General features: G+C 41.1%; 1 protein-coding gene across 5 annotated transcripts in view; it reads right to left on the minus strand.

Annotated features, from left to right (window-relative positions):
* Positions 1-6,912: 6,912 nt before the first annotated feature.
* Positions 6,913-26,734, minus strand: part of LOC136839409 (motile sperm domain-containing protein 1-like) — a 30,106-nt gene continuing 10,284 nt past the window's right edge. For 4 of the 5 annotated variants that reach the window (XM_067105408.1, XM_067105410.1, XM_067105409.1 and 1 more), the window contains exons 2-6: positions 21,450-21,599; positions 19,544-19,707; positions 15,818-15,992; positions 14,741-14,893; positions 6,913-7,385 (exon numbers count right to left, since the gene is read on the minus strand). In XM_067105408.1, the coding sequence (XP_066961509.1) occupies positions 7,351-7,385; positions 14,741-14,893; positions 15,818-15,992; positions 19,544-19,707; positions 21,450-21,599 (677 nt within the window). In that variant the 3' untranslated portion in view covers positions 6,913-7,350. The remainder of the gene's footprint in view (positions 7,386-14,740; positions 14,894-15,817; positions 15,993-19,543; positions 19,708-21,449; positions 21,600-26,734) is intronic. The other variant, XM_067105412.1, reaches the window with a different exon arrangement.

A 26,734-nucleotide genomic window follows, 5' to 3' on the forward strand; every position in this document is an offset into this window, starting at 1 on the left:
CACAATAAGCTGTAGGTCCCGTTGCTAGGTAACCAATTGGTTCTTAGCCACGTAAAATAAATTTAATCCTTCGGGCCAGCCCTAGGAGAGCTGTTAATCAGCTCAGTGGTCTGGTTAAACTAAGATATACTTAACTTTGTTGGTTTGAACTGTATTTTATAAAGGCAAACCTTATCAGCACAGCTATTAGAGTAGTTTCCAGGAGCTGAATTTTCAATGCCAGAATAATCAGATTACTAAGGGCAGAGCTCTACAGAAAAATGCCCTAGTTGTCCAAGTGTAGCAGATGATGAAAGCAGTTCCAGAATTAAATTGATCTGGTCAGCAAGTTTCCATATGATAAATGACTGACACTATTGATTTAGCAGTAACTTTGTTCAAATGCGGAACAAACCTACTTGGGTCTTAACTTATGGATAATTCTTGTAGCGCCAGCTGGAAACTGGTAAAAATAACAAACAAGGATTTGGTGGCAGTGAGGTAGGCCGATAGGCGTAGGTGGCAACCATTAAATTCCTTTGGGCATGTATGGAAGGAAGCGACACCTCAGTTTCTTTTTTACTGCCCTTGTAGGAAGACATGCTTTCACTCTTCTCTCCAAAGCCTGTGTTTTTTGCTTAATTTGTTGTGCTTGTGTTTGCTTGCACAGGTGATTCTGTGTTTTCGTGTGCTGTGTGCTTGTGTGTGATCATGCATCCTCAAAAATCATCCCAGCCTCCAGTTTCTGCCAGGCCTTCCAAGCATCAGAGGATGTGCCCTGATGTTGAAGATTGCCCTTGCTCTCGTGTTTTGGCATTGACTGAGACTGATCCCCATTCTACGTGTAGCCAATTTAGAGCTAATACGTGTAATATCATTAATCCATGCCCTGAGTGTTGTTCTTGGCCTCCAGAACAGTGGAGAGTTTTTGCCAAGAAGAGGCAGCATAGGAGGAAGTTGGAGGCTCCATCTTGGAAGGGGTCCCCTCCTTTGATGGGTGGATCACATGGTTTTCTTGTTCCGTCTCCTCTTTGCCATATCCTCCAGTTGCTATGTCTTTTTTGGAAGATTTTACCCCTTCACACTTCTATAGCTTCATCTATGGAAGTTTTGGGAGAGGGGTCAGGAGACTTCCCTACTAATGCTTCCTCTGCTCTTTTTGGGGGGTACATCATCTTCCCCCTCACGAGCATATGCGCCTCCATCTTGTTCTACTTTTTCAGATACTGATGTGAAGAAGATGGATGGTCTCTGGGCATCTCTGGGCCTATCAGGGTTACCAACCTTGGGTGGCCTGTTGTCCTACTACTCGAATTCACGTGGACCTGGGTCAGCCGCCTTGTCAGTCCCTGTCCCAGTGGTTTCCCCCTCCCATGTTCATCAGCTGTTTGTTCCGACACGATATACAAACCGTCGGTCCTTTACATTAGGAATTACTTTCAGTGTAGGCTGGAAACGGCCGTCGAACTTTCGAACAAGGTGGTTAGGTAGTTAACTACCGTCCGGGAGGCGGGAGTACCGCCTGTCCGGATGTAAACATACCAATTTGCTTGCGGATGTTGTTTCTCTTGCTCTCTGCTGACTGTTGAGCTTCTTCCTGGGGGGAAATTTCCTTTTGTATTCTTAGAATGAATGTTGATAAACCCTTTAAGCCCTCCTATCCCCAGCATGTGTGTCCTGGGGTAGGAGGCAAGAAATGTCATACCTTTAGATCCAACGTTGACTTGCAGGGGACGTGTGTGTTCACGCGCTTCCCCTTTAGCGAGTGTTGTTCCTGGTCTCCCAAGCAATGGAGGAAGTTTGAGGGGAGGAGACGCTACCGTAGGAAACCCGCCAAGGAATCGTCCGAGGCTAACACGCCTCCGGTGACTCCTGTGGTGGTTGATCCATTTCTCCCTCCCAGCAAGCTTCCCCCTCTTGCTGCCTCTCCCTTGGGTGAGGACTACCCCTCCCCTTCCTCATTCGTTTCATTGGGTGTGGAAGGCTTGGGGGGAGCGGTTGCTCAGGACATCCTCTCTGCGGGTGAATTTCCTCCCCCGGAGCAAGTAGAGGCTTCCCTTTTTGACCCGACTTTATCCTCAGGTTTGGGGGTGGAAGCGTCTTCTCTTGGCCAGGTACCCGATCTGACATCTGCCTGGCTGCACCTGGGTCTGCCCGGAGTGCTGTCACTGGAGGGCCTGGTGTCTCACTTGTCTGGCGCTCCAGTGACGACCCACACTGCCACTGCTTCCACCACCACAACTGTCACCGTGTCTTCTTTTGGCAAGCTGCCTGTGATGGTGGCCTCACACCTCGACACCCAGGTTTCGGCCGCACCTGCCACATTCCACTCCGTGTCACTGCCTCCTGGGTTCCTGGCCCTGTTGTCCCTGCCTGGCCCCTCGCACATGGTGACGTCGTCGGTGCCTTACTTGACTATGCCTGCTCCTGTTGCTGCTGACACACGCTCGTTGTTGACCACAGTTTCAGCCCCTTGCTTCCCTGACACTCGGCCTGGCCTAGCTCCCCATGCGCCACTCGTGCCTCCGACCCTGGCTTCGTCCCTGGACCCTCCTGGCTCCTGCACTGCTGTATCTGCCCCGGTAGTTGCTGGCCCAAGCACCATCTCTGCTACCCGGGTTGTGCCTGCTTCTGTGGCCCCCCCTGGTTGCTCCTGCTTCTGTGGCCCCCCTGGTGCTCCTGTGCCTTCTGCTGCTCCTTCATGGTTGGGGACTTGACTTTGATCCTGAGGAAGATGGCGAAGAAGAGACGAGGAAGGTGTCTTCGTCGTCATCTGCTGCCTCTTCTTCCTCTTCTCCTTCCGAGGCTCCCCAGCCAAGGAAGAAGAAGCCTGCCTCTCCCCCACCTAAGAAGTCTCGCACCGAGACCTCTAAGGGACTGCCTCCTTCCACAGGGAAGGCGGTGGGATCTCTCATTGACTCTTCCCGATCCACGGATCAGGGAACCACTGCGCTGACCACCGGGTCAGTCGTTTCGGGAGCCAAGGGCAGCAGACCACGGTTCGCACTCCCCCTGCTGTGCCAAAGAAGTCTGCTTCTAAGGCCAGCGGGTCCGCGTCAGACACTCACTCAGGAGTCACTCCGAGTACTCGGGTTTCTAAGGAAGCCAGAGTACCCCAGTCTGGTATGGGAGAAACCTCTCTCTGTGCAGACTCAGGCGTGGGGCGAGAGAAAGAGTTTGCACATCCAGGTGCCTCGACTCTTCCTGCTGGTACTATTTCTAGTACCAAGCCAAGTTCCCAGGAAGGTGCACCGGTCCCTCGGGTCCGGACACCTGGAGAAGCAGAAAAGAGGTCCCCTGCTCAGTCTTCTTGAGAGGTTTTGGCCTCAAAGAAGACTGGGGCGCGTCAAAAGGACAGCGCAAGTTCATGCCAGCCAGCCACACGCTCGACTCCTCCCAGTCCCAGGCCACATCCGCGCGGCCAGCCTGGCTCGAGGGAGATGAGCGCGTGGCTTAACTCGCACAAGCCGCTCCGCTCTCCTCGGGAGACCACTTCGCCCAGGCAAAAGCGCTCTCCTCGGCCTTGGGCTGCCATCATCACCACGGGTTGGTGACTGCTCCCGGTCCACTGCCCCTGTTGGTTCTGCCAGCAAGGCCAGTGGGAGCGCCTGGTCCTCCTCGCCTGTCCCCTCTACCTCCTGGGCTCCTTCCAGGGGGCGCGAGTCGGACAGGAAGAACTTTGGCGAGTTGTCTCCACAGAGTTCTATCTCGGGGGCGTACGTTCCTGGCCCGGTCCTCAGTTCGACCAGGTCTTATGCCCGCGTGGTGCAGGAAGGATCATGGGGTCTGCCAAGGTTCTCCCTCCTGCAGGGAGAGTAGATCGAGAGTACCGCACTCTGGAAGGACTCGAGGGTCCTCTTCCCCAGGATGCAGACACCCCTGAGATACAGAGGACGTTTGCTGAGGTAATTGCTCTGATTCGTCAGCACGACCACCTCGGGGAAGGGACCACGGCCTCGTCTTTGGATCATCCGTCGCACCTCGAATCCTACTGGGAACCCAAGAAAGAACCCAAGGCTTCGGTGGGGCTGCCGTGGTCCACACTTGCCGAGGGGGTACTCGATCAGGTGAATAGTCTTGTGTCTGGGCAGGACAACTCTCCGATCGAACCACTCAGACAAGCTTCTTCCCCCTCCTCTGCCTTGCCAGAAGCGTTTCTATTCACCGTCAGAGAGGTTGTTGCCGCCTAAGCAGGTTGACCCGGACCTGGTTCGTCTAGATCCGGGTCTCTCATTGCAGCAACTTACTGCGGAGAGCATCTCCCTCTCTCAGCAAGAAGCCGCAACCCTGGAAGCCACCGCCATGGCAGCCTTCTCAGTATCCAAGGTGGCTGCTTCCTCGGGCACTATCATACCCAGGGAGGACTCTGCCTTCAGAGACTGTGCCAATCTGGAGGTAGGGCCATCTCCTACCTCGCCCACCAGATGGCAAACCTGTGGGCTAACCTGGTCCTGAAGCGAAGGGACGCTGTTCTTTCTTGCTTCTCCAGGACCGCTGCTGGGTTCCGCCTCTCTCTTCCCTAGAGAGTTGGTGGACGCTGTGGTGGACAAGCGCCGGGCCGATGACAGCAACCGGTTTGTCCACCAGGCAGTGGCCAAGACCTCCGGATCTTCTCGTTCCACTGCGGCCAGGCCCTCAGGTCAGGCTAGCTCTTCCTCGACCCCTATGAAGTCCCAGTCTTCGAAGGGATCCCGTGGAAACACCCAGCCTCCTTCTTCCTCTAGAAAGGGTGGGTCTTCCTGCCCCTTTCAGCCTGCTTTCCAGCCGGAAAAGGGGGCAAGGGGAAGAAGAAGAAGGGGAAACGCTAGGGGCGGCATTCCCCCCAAAATGCTGCTGAAGGTGGTGGGGTGCCTGTCGAGCCATTGGGCAACATGGCAGCGACACTGAGCCGAGACCTGGATAGTGGATGTCCTTCGGGAGGGATATCTACTACCCTTCAAGTCTTGGCCTCCCCTCACCTACACTCCGGTCCATCTCCGCAAGTACGTCCAAGGAACTCTGAAGGACTCCGCACTACAGCAAGAAGTGCCAGCCATGTCCTCCTCTTAGAGAAAGCCACAGGGGGATAGAGACCAGTCATAGACCTCTCTCCCCTGAACCGATTCATTCGCCAGACTCGGTTCATGATGGAAACAGCGCGATCCATGCTTGTCTCCATCAGGGAGAACGAGACTTCATGCTTATGGTGGACTTGGAGGATGTGTATTTCCAAATACCTATTCATCTGTCCTCTCGCAAGTAGTAACCCCCCCCGTATTCACATTCTTACTAATCGCGGACTCACGCATTCGCGGGTTTCTCTGTGGAACACATCTACCCATTATTCGTGGAAAATTCGCCCATTCACAGTATTTTTCACTGAGAAATATTCACTTATTACTGTATTTTCATATAATTTTCATGAATAAATGCACTTTTTGTGATAATTTCATGAATAAATGCACTTTTTGTGATAAAACTATTAAAATGGGGTTTTTCTTGTGTTTAAACTATCAAAATGGGCAGTTCTAAGTGTTTTTAGAGGGGTTTTAAGTATTCGCTGATTTTAGCTATTCACGTGGGGGTGTGGTACGCATCCCCGCGAATATGTGGGGTTCACTGTGCCTCCACTTTATCCTTGGGGAGACAGCCTTCCAATTCAAGGCACTCTGCTTCGGGCTCTCACCCGCTCCCCAGGTATTCATGAGTCTTCTCTCTTGTGTCAGCTTGGGCCCATTCGGGCTCTCACTCGCTCCCCAGGTATTCATGAGAGTCTTCATTCTTGTGTCAGCTTGGGCCCACTCGCACGGGATATGTCTATTGAGGTATCTCGACGACTGGCTCGTCCTGGCGAGCTCTTGCTCACAGTTGCTGCAGGACAGGGGTTGACTCCTTGAATTTTGCCACGATCTTGGGATCATGGTGAATCTCTAGAAGTCAGATCTCACCCCCAAGCAGAGGATAAAGTACCTGGTCATGCTGATAGACACGGTAGCAGTGAAAGTCTTTCCCACGGACTCTCTTATCAGCAGGTTCAGGCAGGCAGCATAGCTGTTCCTGTCACGACAGGAGCAGCCAGCCCGGCAATGGGAAGTCATCATCGGTCACCTGTCGTCGTTGGACAAGCTGGTACCTCATGGGCTTCTACACCTGCGGTCTCTACAATGGAGACTGAAGGAGTATTGGTCCCAGAACCGAGACCCCCAGTCCTTTCTCATCCCTCTTTCCGAGGAGGTGAGAGAGGACCTCCACTGGTGGATGGACGACAGGAACCTCTTGATAGGAGTATCCCTGCATACTCCCCCTCTGGACATGATGCTGTTCTCAGACGCATCGACCGAGGGATGGGACACACACCTGGAGGAGTATTTAATAGAGTAGGTAAGGTTATGTTAGGATACGAACATGAATGAGAATTTAAATGGCAGTGTTCAATAACTGTAATGTTATATTTTAGGCTAGTCTAAGTAAATGAATACCAGATAAACATCTTAAATGAGTGTAAATGTAGGTTACACTAGGTCTGGTGCTTTGAAGGGTTACTGCTTAAGCTAGATTGGCAGACACTCAATAACTAACAGTTTCTGACACATAAACAGGTTATGCCTTAAGTGCTTGTTAGAATATGGTCCCAACTATATTCTGTGTTGTCTTCACTACGCCACTTGCTAATTTAGACTCCATCTGATTTTTCTCAGTTTCCACCAATGTAGATTCCTGTTGATTGCAATAAGGCTCTTGTGTAATAATTTCTGAAACAGCTGTAAATGAAGACCCTGTTTGGCACCTACCACCCAGATCTACTTTCTTTGTGAAACTGGAGGGACCTCCGAAGTTGCAGTGGTTGGGTCTTCATCTCTTAATTGACAGGGTTTGCTAAGAAACTTGTCTTACTCCGATCATTATACCTTTGCTGATATTACAGGAGGGATGTGGTAGCTTTACAAAACAATGTTTGAATTTAAAAAATCTTTAATGATAATAGAAACTGATATTTCTTACAGCATTGTGACATAAAAGTAAAAAAGAATATTTTATACAGAATATTTATATTATAAAAAATGAGCTTAGATTCTCTTATCATACATGATCTATTGACAAAAGTTTTTCTAAAATACATGAATTGAAATGTCTTAAATTATGTTCATTACTTGATGGATATTATGCAATATAAAAAGTGCTCTACTGATGAACTGCACAACACTAAATAGCTGAATACTTGAATTGTGGATGAACTGCGCATTATTAAACATGTTACCGTAATCAGAAAGAGCTCAATGTTAAAAGTCTTTAGTTTAACACAAAGTCAAAGAGTTGCATATACTGTACTGAGTCTAACAGCCTCATCTTCCCCAACAGCCATTTATGTAATTTTTAAGGAATATCTTGTTGTCAGCCACGTTTCAATATTGCCAATGTAATCATCCCTGAAATAAAATAATTTTGATATATCAATACAACCATCGATGGTCAATACTTTAGTTTGCAACTATATACATTTAAGTAAATTAAATTATATTCTTTATACTGTAATATGGCATAAGCCTTAAAATGATTAATAATATACAGTGTTAATTACATTACTTTCTACAACTACAAAAAAGAAAACATAGACCTGCTTTTTAAAGAAAACAGAACTGCTCTTCAAGGTAGGGCAAAAGTCTTTGATAAATCTTGAATGTTTCATAGCAAGCAACACATCAATTTATAGGTGATCCAAATGCACACTCGGCATTAGGAAGATATATAGCAAGACCTCAGGCTTTTCTTAAAACCCTGTAAATAGTGATGTTTTCAAAAATGCTTATAACTCATCTTCATGGACAAGCAAATCCACTAAAGCTATTCATTTTTTTTTTACAATACTTAATATTCTCCATGACTTCCTAAGACTGTCACTGGTTGCCCATTACTGTGTTGTGCCTTCCATACATTTTCATTCACACACTTTTTCATTATTTTACTTCAATTGCATGTGTTCTGATTATATTAGTGAATCTGCTGCGAATGTAGAACCTTTTGACTTTAGGTCAGTGGTATACTTGTCGCCACTTTGTTTGTGTTGGTTTGTTTTTGTATTTTAGTAATTTCACAATTCAGGGAGTTCGTTCAAGTTCAGCATGTTATTTATGCTTGGTTTTGTATATTTTTGCCTTTGAAAACAAAGTTTTGCCCTTAGTCTTATTTTTTCAGTCAATATTTTTGGCTTCCAGTACATTACACATGAACAATTACCTTTGGCTTTCATTTCTGTTTCTCTAATTAATTATTGCATACTAATTATGCTTGCCTAGAATTTACATATTTTACACTTTTGTGAATTGTATCCTGGACAGTTCAACTTCTACTCTTAGAGGCAGGAATATGAGTATCTTGCATCCGGTGAGAAATGTTGACCATCTACAGTCTTGAAATTCATCGTATGTGAAAAAGCTCCTCTGCTGAAGTCACCCTCTCCAAGTTCCCTGTCACCTAAGACCCTTCGATCTCCACTTTACTCCTCATAATTGTCTCCTATCTCCACACATGATTCCACCCAGTCCTTCCTCTTCATTGAAGATCCTTTCTGGCGTGACTCAGAAGAATTTTGTCTTTGTTTTCCATGACTAGTTTTTGGCTGTGCATGAATTTATTGCAGATTGGGCTTGGTACCCCTGCTTCACTGAAGTTGCCCATTCTCCCACTGCCCATATCTGTGAATCCTGTTATGTCACAGACTTCTTAGTGCTCACCAGCTCTGATGTATGCACCTACCTTTGCATATCCACCTGTCCCTGTATACCAGACTGCTCAAGTGTACTCATTCCTGTCTGCTCTTGTGTACACACTTGAGTATGTTTCTTTGGCTCCAGGGTATTTGACTGCTTCAGCATACGCCGCTAGAACAAAGTACTTAACTTCTCTTGTGGCTTTGCCCTTTGTTGTCCACCATGTGCTCAGTTTTGAACAACTATTGTCTTCCTCACTGTTCTTCCTTGCCTGTCACAGGCCCTCATTTTTCATGACATTCAGTTGCCAGTCTGGTCCTTGCTGTTCCTGAAGACCACTTGTGCCAAAGAGTTGATCGAAGTACAAATGAGAAGCTTAACCTCCTGATTCAGTTGGATTAGATCCCCAGGGGACTTCCTTACTTGGGCATTCTTGGTCACCCAACTTGACCACAATGTGTTGCTGCTCTCCAGGTCTTTCCAATGAAGCTCTCCTGAATCTCAGTAGTAAACTTGCAACTGTGAGTTGTACCATTGCCTGATTGTATCCTCTTCAGCTGCAACTTTGAATGATACTTAACCTCCTTATTACTCCCCTCCAGCTTCTTGTCACTTGCTTGGCCGTCTACATGTGCAGCTTCAAATACAGTCTCAGACTCTTGGCCCTTCAGGACTCTGTGCTTCATCTTTTTGCCTGGTACTCCTTAAACCTCTTAAGAGAACCAGACTTAATTCATCCAAGGATAGCATTTTACTTGTTAAGAACTTGGATGTAGAAACTGTGGAGGATTTGCAGACACTCCAGCCCAATATTTCATTTTTGGAGATCCTCAACTGGGTCTGAGATATTTTCAACATAACCAAACCTTCACATCTTTTACAGGATGCTTTGGTTGCCGTTCCAAGGAATACAAGATGTTTAAGCTCCCTAGTTGTCTTTGGATTCTATCCATAGGAAGGGTCATGGTTTCAGCATGGGTTACGACTGGCCTATGAGTTCTCATCACCTTTTTGCTGGAGCAGCAATTTTTAAAAGTTTTATCAAATTCAGAACTGCTTTCCACAGGCCAGGCTGCCTTCACTTGCCACAGAACCATTGCTAAGGAAGTTCCCATTTCCTTTGCACCTTGTTTGACCCTCTGGATGGCTTCAGAATTTTAACAAGATTCTTTGGGGAAAGTTTGGCTTGCTGCTTGCACACAGGTTGCCCTCAGTGAGTACATAACCAAAGACTATTGTCTTATCCTCTCTATAGGGTGCACTTCAGTTCTTCCCTTTCACTACATTCACTAAGTGTAGCCAAACATGATGATGATGAGAGTTGTGACCAAACAAGAACTACTGCTTGCTTCCCTTCAGCAACAACACTGCCCTCCTTATGTGTCTGGCCCCATAGCTCCTACTCTTTTACTCTAGGACTAATATTTTCAGGTGGTGTTTTGAGCAAGGGCTGGGTTGCCCACATAATGGGTTCAGGCAAGATGGTTCTGGTGCAAGGAGAGGCTCAGAATTCTTAAAAGCTACAAGCAGTCTTCCTATGCCCTAGCAGCATGGTCAATCTCTCATGGCTGGTATTCACTTGGACAGATTAGCAATAGGTCACCATTGTAGCAAAGTTTGTTCTGAGAGTTTGCTAAGTACTGGCTAACACCCTAGGTAGGGTTCATCAGATGATTCCTTCAACTGGAGGTTTGTAAGGCTCGTCTGGCAAGCATGTAACATTCCCCATTGCTGGACCCAGCAGCTTGGGCAGAATGAGATAGTCTGGATACCTATGTTTTCTCTTATTTGGACTTCTAAGACAGGTTGTAGTGAAGTTTGTGTCTACAAACTCAGATGACTCTTATCCTCCCCTTATGGACACATCAAGAATGGTTTCTGAACCTCATCATGGAAAACCCAGTTTGTTAGAATCCTGGGTTTTTCGTAATGAGGTTCAGAAACAACTCTTGCTCTGCCATAAGGTGAGGATAAATGTCATCTAAGAGTCTGTAGACATTGAAACTTCAATATGACCCGTCTTAGCAGTCCAAATAGAAGAAAACATAGGTGTTCTAACAAAAAAAAACTGGAGGGGATCATGAAGTAGCCCTACTATCAGCAATTTCACTGTCATCCAAGTTCACTACACCTTCACAGGTGGAAGTTATCAAGCGTAGTCTCGGGAAATGAACTTTCAGAAGTTGCTGCAGCAGTTATTGCCACCCTTGCAAGTCATTTACCTCTGCCCTTTACAGCTGCTTGATGTGACTAACAGGTTCTCATCCTGGACCACTATTAGCCCTGATTTATGCCTCGTTAATGAATTTGACCCTTACTACTGTTACCTTATATAAGCACGTCAGTCAGTTCCACATCCATTAAAGCAAAGTCTCTCATTCCAGCCGTAAGTCTTATATGATTCTTTACTTCTTCCCTAAGCTCATGGCCAGGACTGTCTTCTAGGCCAAGACTTTGTCTTCTAGTACAAAGGGGTAGTTCTTGAAATCCCAAACTATTCTCACCCTGCTTTCTTCTGATGATGTTGATAGCCTTCTCCACTCAGTGAGGGCCATCAGGATGTGCCTCCAGCAGACTGCATCCTTCAGACCTTTTTCTTGTCTGTTCTTTCACCCAAGTTGCCAGAATTTTTGGTTTCAATGGAATTCTATTTTGTACTGGCTCTGGCAGGTTATTACATAATCTAGTCATCCTAGTACTGTAGGGTTAGAAAGAATAAATCTCCTTCAGGATACTGTAAGCATCGTCCTATACCTGTTCCTCTAATACAGAGACTGAGCTGGCCACTGGTTCCTTCTTAAAGGTAGCTGACACAGTGTCCTAGCTCAGGTCAAGTCTTCCTTCAGACCCCTTGTTGCCATCTTGGTTATGGCTAAGTTGGTTTGCTGGAGAGTTCTCAGACCAGGTCCTTCAGAAACAGGAAAGGTTTCTGAAACTATCACCAACTGCTGCAAAATGTAGTCACCACATTGCAGGGTCACAAGTTAAAATTGTGTTTGGAGCACTCCCCTTTCCCACCCTTAAGTTCAAATATTGCTCTGCACACCTATTCTGCTAGTAAAAATCTTTGCAAAGAACACAAGAGCACTAGGAAGAAAAACCTGTTCCTTTAACCCCTTCCCTGAATATCCCAAGTATTCTCGCAATTAACTACCACGTATTCCTACAATTACAAGAAGACTCATTCTTTGATGAATTCCCACTTTCTGTATTTCCTTCCCCCCCAACAGGAAATATTTAGTATGTATTTTTGTCAACAGATGGCGGAGTGCATTGTTTATTTTGTGAACTTTTAATGTTAGATGCTGCTCCTGAAAATTTTCTTCAAGTTCATAACTTTCAAAGCAAGGAAAAAATATTTAATTCTTTTTACCTTTCTAATATATCCAAAGTAATTCTGTATAATTCTACATGACTTAAAAATAGTGAAAATAGTGTGATCTATGACTCCCATGTTAACTAGGGATAAACAACAACAAATTATGCACTAAATATTAAAAGCCAACTTACGAACAATTCAAGATACGAACGGCCATCCAGAATGTGACTCATTTGAAAGTCAGGTAGTGACTGTATAATTCTTAGAAAAAGGAAATTATAATTGCTTACAAATAAAATGAATGGCTGAATCCAATAATAAACTAACTACCTGGTGAGGTGCAGAATCTAATTAATAATCACCAAAAGAATAAAACCAGGAAATAAGGATGAAACATAAAATTGTAATTATAATAATCAGCACAAGGCATTTTTGCATTAATGGGAAAGTCATTTGGAAATCTACACAGCTATTAACAATCCCACAAAATCAAGAATTGCTGGGCATTTACCTGCCATGGACCTCAGGATCCAGGTAGCAGATGTGCATTGTTACTGCTCTTTTGCTATTTCTTCAACAGCAGATTTGGACATACAAAGACCAACTGTGACCTTGGCCTTAGAATGTGGTGATTATTCCATAAATGCAATGAACATATTTAAATGTAAATAAGGTAGTAAGTCTGATACACCCTTAAATATAATTTTTAATGCAGAAAGCCAGACCACATTCGCCTCCTTTTTAACTCTTTCTGGATTAATAGATGTAACTCCTACCCTCTCTCTAGCAAGGAGAGAGAGGGACTGACAACGGAAATACCTGTTGGCTATCTTTAGCTCTATTGTCCCCAACATCATGGGTTCATACAAGCCTATCTTTAAATCAATGGCATTACCTTCCATTTAATCTAAGGCCCAGAAGTCTGGCAGTTGAACATCACACATGTTCAACAGATCAGAGGCATGGGTCTCCTTCCTTTGATCTTACATAACCAGGGAAGAGGCCCAGGTGAGGTGAACTACCAGTCAGTTCAGAGATTTGCTCAGAATCCTCCCACCAAGGAGTATGTCTCCCCTACGTAAAGACCGAGGCCTTGTACACTTGTAGGAACAATTGACAAATTTTTAAAGTAATTTGTATTTTTCCTAACAAACAAACCTGAGGTCTTTACATAAATGGCCCACCTCTAGCCACCCCTCATTCTGCTTCCTGAGCCAAAAGGTAAAGTACCAACTGGATGGAGGGGATTCCTCCCCTTACGTCAGTAGCCATCTACCAATATCCAACTTGTTTCAAGTTAAACGGTAGGCTCCAGCTTGCGCTGAGAGTAAATCCCCTATGTAAAGACCTCAGGGTTTTATGTTAGGAAAAATACAAATTACTTAAAAAACAGGGTTTGACGAAGGATAAACCTGTTTTTGGTAGTCGCTGGTAACTCCTCAAGGAGTTACCTTCCATGGTCTACCAGAGCTCCATGGTGACTAAACTAATATCAAAGAATTCTCTTCTAGTTGGTCTTTTTGGCCAGGTAGTGTGTTGTAATGATTAACATTATAACACATGATGGAGTATATAATGGACTCAAAGATAAGAGGGCACTTTCCCTTATCTTCAGCGTAATTGTTTACTATCATACGATGGTTGAAATGCAAGCAAAATAGCTGTTGTTATCCGATTCGATTGTTCTTAGTAAAAAGCTGTTCCTCTTCTGGTTGTTTATGGCTGTACACATTTACGCAACAATTACAGTATAACGTTACCAACAATACTTTCATCATTCTCTTTTACTTTTTCAACTTATTTAACTAGAAGATAGAATAAAGAGATGGAGGAAAAGAAGTGGGTCTATTGTAATTTGGTCTCTCTCACTGCCTGATTGTACGCTGTTGCCTGCGCCCATCGTGTGCGAAATTTAAAAATATTTTCAAAATATTGTCTTATCAGTATTAATTGTTAACCCCATCCCACCCATCCCGAAATCGAATTATTGCAAGGCGAATTATCGTAACTCAAGCACTACCTGTAGTCACACCTGTCTTTTCTCATGCACTCTCCCCCTACACAAGATGCACACTGAGTGTGGATCAACAGCTAAAGGAGACATTTTCCACTGTACCCATCTTACACAAGGGGGATTGCACAAGATGTACAAGACTCTCTGACAAAAGGAGGTTGACCATGTGGCTCACGCACCACAAAGAGAAAAGCACTAAAAAGACCTCTTTCCCCTTAAAAAACATAGTACATTGCACAGCGACTACCTTTCGCTACTGGAAGGCACAAAAGCACAGTAAACATGGAAGATAACAAATCCCAAGATATTCTCACACACAAAGGAAATCTCAGCAACGAAAATGGGAGAGAGTCAACGACAACCACATACTTTGACAACTGAGAATAGTGGACAAGCTAGGCCACCTGAGGTTGTGTGAGGGCACAGGCCTAGGCAACAGGATTTTGTTTTTGAGTCAATGATAGCCGAAGCATGCCTTGCGCAAGAAACTCCATTTATGAAAGCCTAGGTTTGTATTCCTGTTGAGCAATTCTTTAGTTTTTCCCTCTGGCAGATTAAAAGTCCCTGAAAAGCATTTGTATTTGTCTAGCTTCAAATTATGTAAAACACTGATTCATACTTATGTAGGTTACTGGGTAGATCAACATTACTTTCACTCAATTAGATAAAAATTAATTGTAAAATCTCACTATAAAGCCTCAAAAACTTCACTAAAAAAAAAAAAGCTTCAAAGCATCTTACCAAGTGCAAAGGAAATAGCAATTTTGACATTGGCACTAGGATGAAAACATGTTGGTATATTCGAGTCTGAATGGTCACCTTCTGTTGGCAGAAGCAACGCTAGTACACAAACAATGGCAGCTGCAACCAACACTAAACTTGGCCCATTCTTGCCTGAAAATATATAAAACTCTTTCGTTCAATGTTCCACTGCACTTTCATCACTTACAAAATTATGCTAATCATTTCTTGCACTCTCTTAGACTGGTATCATCAAGACTGAATGTTATGTGGGAAAAAATATCATCATATTCTGGGAGTGAACCAAAATCAACAGATAATGTGCACCATACTCAAATCTAATCAATACAGGCAGTCCTCGGTTATCGGCGGGGATTCCATTCTGGGGATGTGACGATAACCGAAAATCATCGATTTCTGGCACTTTTTTGGGCTTATCGGAGCCAAAAAGCACTGATTTTCGGTTATCAGCGCCTCTGTTAGGTATGTATTGGTGCCATTACCCAATTATCGGTGCCGATAAGCAGAAATCGGCGATTTTCAACGCCAAAAATTGCCAATTTTCGTCACTAGACAAGTGCCATAAAACCGGATCGCCATTAACCAAACCCACCACTAACCGGGGACTGCCTGTATGCAACTGAAAAAAGGTTTATTTACTTTTATTTCTCTTCTGATTAACACACTATTTCACTGCATCAATACTGCTACATCTTTCATAAAAACTCAAATCAGGAGTCCAAGAGGTAAAAAGCTGTGCTTTCAGGCAGGAAACCCAAAGTATCATATGCAATAACTGCTAAAAAAGTGTTCCAATATTTTTTTTTAATCCATTTGACACTGTTTAGTGTCAGCCAATTCATACAACTATGTTTTAACTGTAGACTGGTTAAAAGTACCCAGTAACAATCATTCTAATAAAGCCAAAAAACTGACAAATAAATTTATAATAGAAATACTGATAAAGAAACTTTTTCCTGTGATTTACAAAGTAGAGATCAAAATTTAATATACAATTAAATCAAATAAAGCAAAAATGTTAAATAGCAAGGTTAATGCAAATATACTTTCACTTACCCTGGGAAGCCCCAAATACTGGTCGTTGATTGCGTCCACGATACCCATCTCCTGCCCCTAACACAGCACCATGCTCCGGAGCCTGGACGGACTCAAACCGATCACTATCCCCTCCACTCTGGGGATCTGGAACACCCTTCACCAAAGTGGCAGGAATGTCCTTTCTCCCCAGAATCTTCAGATGAAAGCAATAGAAGAGACATTATTACTTGTGTCAAACAAGTGGAATTATCTAACTGCTGCCTTCTTTTGTATAAAGTTTTTCAGTCTCTTACAATTACCCTTACTCTTTTACTGTATTCTTCCAATAATTCTCCTATGTTTGTCATTCTTTCAAAAAAGGAGAATTAATCATTTGTTGGTCAGAATTCTTTTAATAAAAAAGTTGGAAAGTAATTCCAATGTTCACAAGGAAGACTTGATCCAGTATTGAAATAAGATACAGGTTGTACAAAGGATTTTTACTCCTTGTGAAATAAGGTCTGAATAGCTTTTTTACTTCTTGAGGTGTTTCTCAAGGAATTGTTTCTTGAGTTTCTAGGCCATGTCCTACTCAGGCTCTACTAAGCATGATCATGCCAATAGATGAGAACAGACTGATTTGCAATGGTGAGTCTGGCTCCTTATATGCAAGGTGGGTGGCCTGAGATACGATGCTTACCAGCAAAAAAATTTCTAGATGTGTGTGGCAGAGATGCTTGTCTTTTCCCTTATCTGTAAACCCCACACGTCTATGCACAATATACTGACAATGCTTTTATACAAATTAAGGAAATCCATGAAGTCCATCAGCTCTGCTGAACATTTCAAGAATGTAGCTGCTTGAACTACAGCTGAATTCTGCAGCAATGGCCAGCTCCCTTTTTCAATAACTTACATCACTACCACTAATGTTAATAATGATTAAAAGCCACAATAATATAATTGATAAATTGTATATTTTAAGACAAAAAATATACAATTGTACCGTTTTATTAACGGTCCTCTTCAGCTGAAGAGGACGTTTGCAAAACGGTCTAAAGCTCCCTCGTTTTATCCCCTTTCTTGTATATTTTTATGTCTTAAAATATACAATTTATCAATTATATTATTGTGGCTTTTAATCATTATTTTCGATCACAATATAGTGATGCTCCACAACTAATGTTAATACACAGCTGGACTTCACCATATAGAGTACTACCACTACCACTAATGTTAATACACAGCTGGACTTCACCATATAGAGTACTACCAAAATAGGTACACCACTGAGGGATCCCCTGAAACAGACCAATGTAGCATATATATATCCCAGCTAACATGTGAGTATGACTACAATGAAACATGCAAAGAAACTCCTGTCATGCACAAGAAAGGTTACAAAGAACATGCAAGAGGTACATCAAATTGACATCCTAAGAAATAACATAGTAAAGAATAAAACTGACTAGACCCACAGCTGATTATGACTCCAAAACCTCAAGAGGCAAAAGAACAAGCATTCCTAGATGTGAGCAACACCAATGCGGCCATGAAATCAACAGCCATCTCTCAACCAATGAAAATATTCACCAAAAAATACAAGCAGCCTATTCATTATACCAGGAAAGCAGTCAGCATCATCCAAACTGCTCATAGAGATTGCAACAGCATAACCATTTAAGCTAAAATAAAAAACATCATCAGTTAATCACAGTGCAAGATCTCATTCTCAGCCTCCACCAACTAACTTGCCTATAAGGAGCCAGACTCACTGTTGTAGATCAGTCTACTTTTGTCTTTTGGCATCATTGTTTTAAGTAGAGCCTGAGCAGAATGTGGCCTAGAAACTTGACCAAAGAAAACCTCAAGGAGTAAACTTAGAACTGTATTACATTCCTTTTTATTTAAAAAATCCACACCAAATGTTTACCACTTCATTAAAAAAAATTTACTTATATAAATTTTCATAATAAAATTTACTATTTGGATACTTACCTAACCTACTGTTAAAGATAGCATAGCTTATATCTCCTCGCTTATCAGCACAGATATAAGCTATCTTTAAGAGTAGGTACGATTCATCCCAAATAATAGGAGTTACTTACAAAATGAGGCAACAGAGAAAACACAGCTGATACAGTACTCACATTTAATTCCACTTGTTTGAAAGGTCTTCTACCTACATATACTTACCTCGTAATTGCATTTACTGCAGTAAACCAAATGGTATACAGACATCATTTTAAATGTTTCAAATCATCGTCAATTAAGCATATCAACGCATGTAAGCCCCAATGTATTAATATTAATTTTCCTGAAAAATAAAAATCAGTGGTGTTTGACAAAATTATGTATCATGCATTCTAAATTTACAACCAATAACACCAAAACAATTTTCCTTGTATTTTAATAATTTACTTACATTTTTATCTATTTATTAATTTGTTGATTTATTGTTTTTTAAAAATGTTTTCTTTTATAAAAACCAATTCTTTTCTTTCTGTATTTCCTGTTACCTTCTTTTACTTCTTTCAAATGAACACCATATTCTTTGGAAGCTTGAATTCAAGTCAATGGCCCTGTGTACTTGTTCCTTATGATTAAGGTTCATGTTCTGAATATAATAATAATAATAATAATGACTATGTGCACAAATGGCTATTATAAACTGATGGTAATAATGTGATACAGACTACATACAAATGGCAAACATATAATAAGTGTGCATATGTTAAGTTTCTTTGTACATAAATAAGCAATTTCATGAAGTAAGTCCACTTTGACTCACAAATCCCAAAGATTTATGTGGATGGCCTAATATTTTGGTATTCTTGCTCCTAGTTTACTACCACTGAATTCCTCTAGTAGTGCAATACTGGAAATATCATTCTGAGAAGTCTGAAATACAAAGGCAATATGCAAAAAGAATGTCTACATTACAATTTTCTTTCAATGCAATTTCCATTTTATATACTAAACAGACAAAGAGAAGAGCTATGCAAGATACTAATTCACTGTTGGAGCCCCATATCAAGCACATGTCCAAGCATTAGCACTTGTTTAATTAAAGCACCATCACTTATAAATACTTATAAGGCTGACTGTTCTTAAATGAGGGAGAAAACTGAGGTAACAGAAACTTAAAATTGGATAACTTGGTGATAAATACCAAACTGGAACAGCATTAAAGTAAAAGACAGAAACTATGCAGGTATAAAGAACCTTTATTGCCGGTTATATCATGGCATAAAATTTGCTCACTACCTGCAATTAATATATGTAATGATCATTTAAAATTCTACACTTCAATAACAGTATTGAAACTTACTGACGCTTAGGGTTTGGGTATATACTAACAATGTGGGTACTAATAATCAAAGCCACAATAAATGAAAGTAAAAATCTTCCACCATTTGGATGAGTTCTCTAATTCAATAAGTTTATGGTGTCCCACTCCCAGTATGAGCAGTCTTTCATTACTTTTCCGGTAAAACTGTAAGATGCTCAAAAGCTTATGAGACATTGCACTACAACTTTTAAAGAACCATGCACAAATGTTGTAAATTTATTCTGCTGCTGTTTATGGATACATACAATATCCGTAAGTTAATTTTCTATATTTGTTATTCTCTAAAATTCCATGAGTTATTTACTATTTTTATCTGTTATTCTCTAAACCAATGTTCACTTTTTTTACTATAACAAATCACAAATACTATTGTCTTAGAAAAAAAAAATAGGAACATCACTCTCAGAACAAACCTGTCTGCTCCCATCTTCACATATTTGAAATCTTAGTTTATCAGGTGCTAGCACATTATTCAAGGTAGCATCGGAGTGGGTGATGACAACATCAATACAACAGTGTGGCCTGATCACACCTTGAGGACTTTCTACTCTATAACGTCCTGGAGCATTGCACAGTACTGTAACAGAGAGAGAAAAAGTCATTCTATTCAACAAGTGATGTGACAAGAATTATCCACTAATCTAAATTTTCATACAACTCAAAATTTTTTAAACAAAACCTGCACTTAAAAATAATCACTGGAAAAAAAAATTGTTTCCTTAGTACAAACTTCATACTCTACTTATGCACTATGCCAAGTAGGGTTACATTATATAAAGCAGATTAACAAGATCACTAAGCCATAACGAAAGACCCTCATAAGGCATGCCCAAAGAATATGATCTTAAGTGAGAAATGATATGAAACAGGGGCAGAGTAAATGTAAAGTAGCTAGAGAGCTAAGTGAGAAGAGACTCAAACGAATGGATGATAAGTAAAAGGCAAAAGGCAATCCAGCTGGGGCCAAAGGATAATAGTGCCAAAATCTTTAATATTGTTTACTGAGTACCAAGCAGCAAACTCCATCAGGAGCCAGGCCAGTGTGACTAACTCACTACTGACTTGAGACAAGCAAGCCCTTTGCTGAAGGCCCACAGTGGGAAGGCCTTCATCTCATCAACCACTGTCAACTTCTAGTTTCTTCAATGTAACAAAAATGAGCACCAAGATACAGCTGGTAAGAGAGCACTTCCAGCACAAGGTGTTTCTATTGATGGAACATACAGATTACTTAACATTAAGCATGTATTAATTGAAAAAATTTCCTCATTAGAAGCTAATAATAAAGACAACATGAAGGTACAGTTCATGAAAGCTACCTAGGCATCAAATGGAAAGGAATGAATAGCATACATAGGAGATGGGAGTAACATATAAAATTACAAGAATACCCTGTAACTATATGAAAACAATGAAGGGACACTGGAGTTATAGTGCAGAAGATACATGTGGGCAAAGAGAAAGAGCACCGCTACAAGAGGCAAGTGGAATGTAGAGAAGACAACCATAACTGATATAATATGAAAAACCATAAAAACTAACTAAAAATTCAGATCTTGGACTGGCTGATGCATCAGCTAAACTACTGAAATACATTTCAACTCAGACACCACAAAATATTAGCTGTAACCAATATTTAACACCCTGGTGGGATCATAGAGGTAGCATACCAAAGCTTTTCCAAGTGATGAGGTCTGAGATAGCTGTCTGCAACAACATGAGACTATAGAGCCAGCACTAAAATAGTCTCTGCACATAAATTCAGGGAGATAAAAGTGTGGGTAAGTAACGTTTACACCTGAATAGCAACACACCCAAAGACTGAATGAAGTACAGCACATATGTGATCTCTTGTGCATCATTCAAGTCTTTGTTGCTATGATGATTATTTAAGTACAATTCAAACTGACCAGTTTAAAAATGAACTACAGATGACAGGAGAGTACCAAAATACCTCTAATATAAAAGGGAAAAAGTTAGTAGAGTACTTCCCAATCACTACACTATGTAAAAAAGCAAGTGTTTTTACACAATAAAACATGTTTTTCATGCTAACCCATTAATCATACATAGCCTTATTCCCAAACACTGGCTTTTTATTCGATAAAAACTTTTTGATCATGAATAAAAAAGACGCCACCACAAAGCCAACACCCGAATAAGGAACCATTTATGGCATCCTACCTAATTTTGTAGATCCAATCAACACGTCTAACACATATTCCAAATATTTATCACAACAAAGCAATTGATAATTGAAGGATAATAAAATGAAAGCTTGATTCTTAACAACATTCAATGTGGATAAACACCACTTACTTTGGTACGATATTCGGAATTCATAAGGATTATAGATGGTCACAATTTGCTTGTGTGTCGACTGATCATTGAGGTAAAACGTGAGTGCTGTAGGAAAGACGAATACTGGGACTCGTCCATCCAGCCCACCTCCCTGCATCACCACATTACCTGAAAAAAAAAATACTATTGTAATCAATATTTTCCATTACAAATAAAATATAAGCTTTCATTAAAAAATTTATTATTTCAATACTTACCAACTATTAAGATAGCTACTAAAACTCATGCCTGCATGCGTTTGGCAAACATAAAAAATAAAGATAATTGGCTGAGATCTCATATGACAAGTCAGAATGCTTACCTTATATTCAGAAAAACTTTTAAGAAAACCTACTAACTGAGGAGGCTGGGAAGGATGTTACTTAACAGCTGGTAAGTACTGAAATAAATATTATGAAAACTTATATTATTTGAATTGAAACCTACCAACTATTTAGATAGCTGAACCACACTGTACAGGAGATGAGCTAGTACAGCTATCTAAAAAATCCCCAAGCCAGGAGACTAACAGTTTCTGTGGTACCCTCCCTGGAAAGTACTGCCACCAGAATGGTGATTGAACCTACTTGGAGCATAGCATCACCTTTCAAAGCCTGAGGGTCCTCAAACTGGGCACAATAGTTTGAGAGCTTTGCATTGAGGGCTGTCACTAACAGGTCCACCATCAAAGACCCCCACAGGTCGTGACACACTTGTGTGTGAAGAAACCACTTGGTTGTCACCACTTGATCTCTCCTACTTAACTGATCTACCAAGACAATGGCCTTCCCGAGAACGAATTGGGGAAGTAGGACAAGGTTCCTGTCTTCTGTCCACAAAAGAAGTTCTTGAGCTAACTGGAACATGGAGCTCAACTTCATTCCTCCCTGCTTCCTTATGTATGCTAGAGAAGTGTTGTCTGAGAAGTTGGCAACAACTTTGCCTGTGACCAAAGGTTCCCACAACTGAAGACTTTTTTCTTGATCGCTAGAAGCTCCAGATTGTTGATAAGAAGCTGTTTTTTTTCTTCAGACCATGGACCCACAGAGTGGCAACCCAACCTTCGGAAGCACTGGAAAACAATGTGAGGTCTGGGCTCCTCAACTATAGACTTACCCCTGACAGAAGCCTTGATCACTCATTCCACAACTTGAGGGTTTCCCGAAGGAATGTTGGAACAGTGGCGAGAAAGGTCTGGTTGAGAAGACCTGTCCCAAACTTGCCTTAGGGAAAACTGCTCTGGTCTCATCCTCAACCAGAAAAGGACTACAATTTTAATTACTGCTGCGTTTCATCCATGTTGCCGATGCACGATAATTTATAGTCATTAGCAGCTTGAACATTGTTTTCTCAGCTTCAGCTACAACTTGCAGCTTAAATTTAGCAGTATATTTCCTTGCTGATCTTTTATCCATGCCGAATAAGGGTATAATGTAAAAATAAATCAGTCCTATTCTACTTAACACCATTTGTAACATTACTACGATAATTGTTTACTACCGTACGATGGTTGAAATACAAACAAAATGGCTGTTGCTATCCGATTTGGTTATAAGTAAAACAACAGATTCTCGTTTGGTTGTTTATGGCTGTATGCATTTACAAGAGTATAATGTTACTAACAATACTTTTATCATTCTCTTTTACTTTTTTTAACTAGAAGATGGGATAAAGAGATGAAGGAAAAGAAGTTGGTCTATTGTAATTTGGTCTCTCTCGTTGCCTGATTGTACGCTGCAGCCTGCGCCATCGTGAAATTTAATATTTTATAAATACTGTCATATTGGTATTAATTGCTTACACCATCGCGAAATTTAAAAATATTTTATAAATACTGTCATATTGCTATTAACTGCTTACACCATCACAAAAGCGAATTATCGTAAGGCGAATTATCGTAACTTGAGCACTACCTGGGTACCTGAGTATTTTAACAGTTTTATCACAAAACGTGCATTTAGTCATGAAAATTATATGAAAATACAGTAATTGGTGAATACTTCTCAGTGAAAAATACCGCGAATGGGCAAATTTTCCACGAATAATGTATATATATATGTTCCATAGAGAAATCCACAAATAGGCGAGTCCGCGAGTCGTGAGAACGCGAATACAGGGGGTTTAATGTACTTTGTAATGTATATATATATATATATATATACTATATATATATATATATATGTATGTATATATATATATATATATATATATATATATATATATATATATATATATATATATATATATATATATATATATATATATATATATATATATATATATATATATATATATATATTACTACTTTACAAATACCCAAAATTTAAATTATATGCTCGTTAACATACAAATTTGAAACATAACTTATCTGTACTCATTCAAAAGAGATATCTAATATCCATGAGTAGCCTATATGAATATGTGAACGTGAACACTTTGAACTTGATCTATGTTTGTGATCTAAATAACAATCTTTAACTTGTCCTTATGACCTAAAATCAAAGTATTTCTGACTGAAACTAACAAAAAATACCAATTTTGGAAACAATAAGTTACCATGTGGCCTTCAAGAAGACCTCTGATCAAGATCAAAAGAATATGACCTGATGCCCAAACATGGTAAACTTGAACACATTAGCATTAATCTCCATATATTTACCAGGAAAAATAATACATTTTCAGATGGACCAACAGATGGACTAATTAATTGCTATAGGCCACTAACATCACCAAACTGTATTAAGGTCCAAGCCATGGTTAACAAAAATACAATGGTGGACACTAGTTACATAAAAGGAAAACCATAGTATGGAATCCTCAAATAAATAAAAATAAAGAAAATTATATTTTCATAATAAAATTAAGTTTCATTTATACTTACTAAGTGATTACATAGCTATATTTTCCACTTGTGCGGCAGCTTAAATTTTAAAATTCGCGGTAGCGCTCCAATTGTTTAGTGTAGGTGACCAGTCCCACCCACTAACGGGAATACTAGGAACGACTTAGAAGACAACCTCATTCTGTTTCTGCCCTTATGTCCATATTGCAAATATATATGAAACTTTATTTTATTATGAAAATATCATTTTCATGTAAGTAACTTACCAAGTAATTACATAGCTGAATCCCACATTGATGGGTGAGATACATGGACATACAGTAAACCCCCCGTATTCGCGTTCTCATGGTTCGCGGACTCATGCATTCGCAGGTTTCTCTGTGGAACATATCTAGCCATCATTCGCAGAAAATCTGCCCATTCGCGGTATTTTTCACTAAGAAATATTCACTAATTACTGTATTTTCATATAATTTTCATGAATAAATGCACTTTTTGTGATAAAACTATTAAAATACTCAGGTATCAGCATTTTTACAGGGTTTTTCTTGGTTTAAGCTATCAAAATGGGCAGTTCTAAGTGTTTTTATAGGGGTTTTAAGCATTCGCGGATTTGACCTATTCGCGGGGGTGTGTGGGATGCATCCCCCGCGAATATGGGGGTTCACTGTATTCCATTCCAGAACATTAAGTTATGTAATGTATTTGAAACAAACAAAGTTGCTAGCATTGGAAAACAATGCTTGTCGTTCCTTATCAGCTAAGAGCGATATTGCAGGAGAATACTGCCTCTGGTTGGTGCCCATCTTAACTTGTAGTGGCAGGGCGGTATAGCCGAGGATTGCCTCTACTTAAGTGGGAGCTTTGCAGCGAAGGAGTATTCTGTTGGCTAGCAAAGCACCATTAAGTTCCCTTGCCCTGGGTGCAGTACCAAAAAATAAAAACCAAACAATTTTGTCACCTACAATGAAAATAAACAACTACCGTACCTATCCACTGAGAGTAGTGGGTGCTCCAGGTACCTTGTACCCCCTGGCTCCCCCCAAAAATTTGGCACCTCACTAAAAGGTGGAGATAGAAAATCCTTTGCTTCCTCCCTCATTGCCATGCCAATTACTAATAACTGTCCCAGGGTACTTCAAAAAAATTTTTTTTAAACACTGTTTTGACTTCAAGCAAAAAGTTAGAAATGAAGAACTATTACACTTCCAGTGGGCCGATTGCCAAATGGAAGTGACATGAGCCTGAAAGCTAATGCGGTAGAGGCTATTCTGGCGTCTTAGCTTTCCCTTAACAGGTAGGCAAATCGGTCTCCTGAATCTGAGAGTGTGTCTCAAAAATAAAGTTCAATGGAGATGATAGACAATGCGGTCATAGATAGAGGGCGAGACATGATCTTGTCAGGCCACCCTAGGTATGGATGGCCTTCTGATTATAAGGCTTGCTTAGGTAAAACCTGAAAGCTCAACCTAGACATTTCACTCACTCTCCCAGAGCCAGGGATGTCTGTCAATTACTTAAAGGAGAAAGCACGGATCCTGTTTCTTTCTTAGTCAGGAAAGCGTAGCGTTAAAGCTTAGACTGTCTCCCTGAGCAGAATCTGCTCACTTGTCTATAGTCTGAAGCTCACTAACTCATCTGGCATTTGCTAGGGCTACAAAGAACAGAGTTTTCTAGTTAAGTTGAGAGATGTGAACGGAGAGGCTTGAAAGAAGGGCCCGTTAACCACTTGAGAGCTATGTCCGAATTCCTAGATACGGAGTCGACTCTTCTCTTCCTTGGAAGTCTCGAAAGACTTAGTAGGTCGCTATGATCTTGGTTAGAAGATAAAAAATGACATTTTTATAATAAAATGAAGTTTTATAAATACTTACCCAGTAATTACATTAGCTAGAGTTTCTCTTGCCTGGGCAGCTTAAATTAAAAAATTCGTGGGTTAGTGCTTCAATTTAGTGCAGGTGACTGGTCTTGCCCACTAACGAGAGTATCAGGAACTACTAGGCAAACATTTGTCATTACGTTTATGCTTTAAGTCCATGCGCGGGAAGGAGGGAGGGCTCCGTCCGTAATTACTGGGTAAGTACTGTATATATAAAACATTTTTTATAAAATGTCATTTTTATAAAATCTAATTTCATTAGCTGATCCCGTGTCATTGACAGGTAGTGGGGAAATAGTCCATTCAGTAATGATTTGAGATAATAGATAATTGCCAGCATTGATACAATGCTTGCAGTTCCTTGTTAGTTAAGAGAGCCTAAATAGAAATGCCTCTGGTTGTTTCAACTAAACCCCGTGGCAGTAAAGCCAGGAGCGCCTCCACTTAGATGGACAGTTTGCAGCGATGGAAATGGCTGATGAACTACAAAACAAGATTAACCTTATCGACTGGACGAGATTTACATTGTCAAAAGTCCCAAGT

The sequence above is a fragment of the Macrobrachium rosenbergii genome, chromosome 6 (genome assembly GCF_040412425.1).
Source record: "Macrobrachium rosenbergii isolate ZJJX-2024 chromosome 6, ASM4041242v1, whole genome shotgun sequence".
NCBI classification, from domain to species: domain Eukaryota; kingdom Metazoa; phylum Arthropoda; class Malacostraca; order Decapoda; family Palaemonidae; genus Macrobrachium; species Macrobrachium rosenbergii.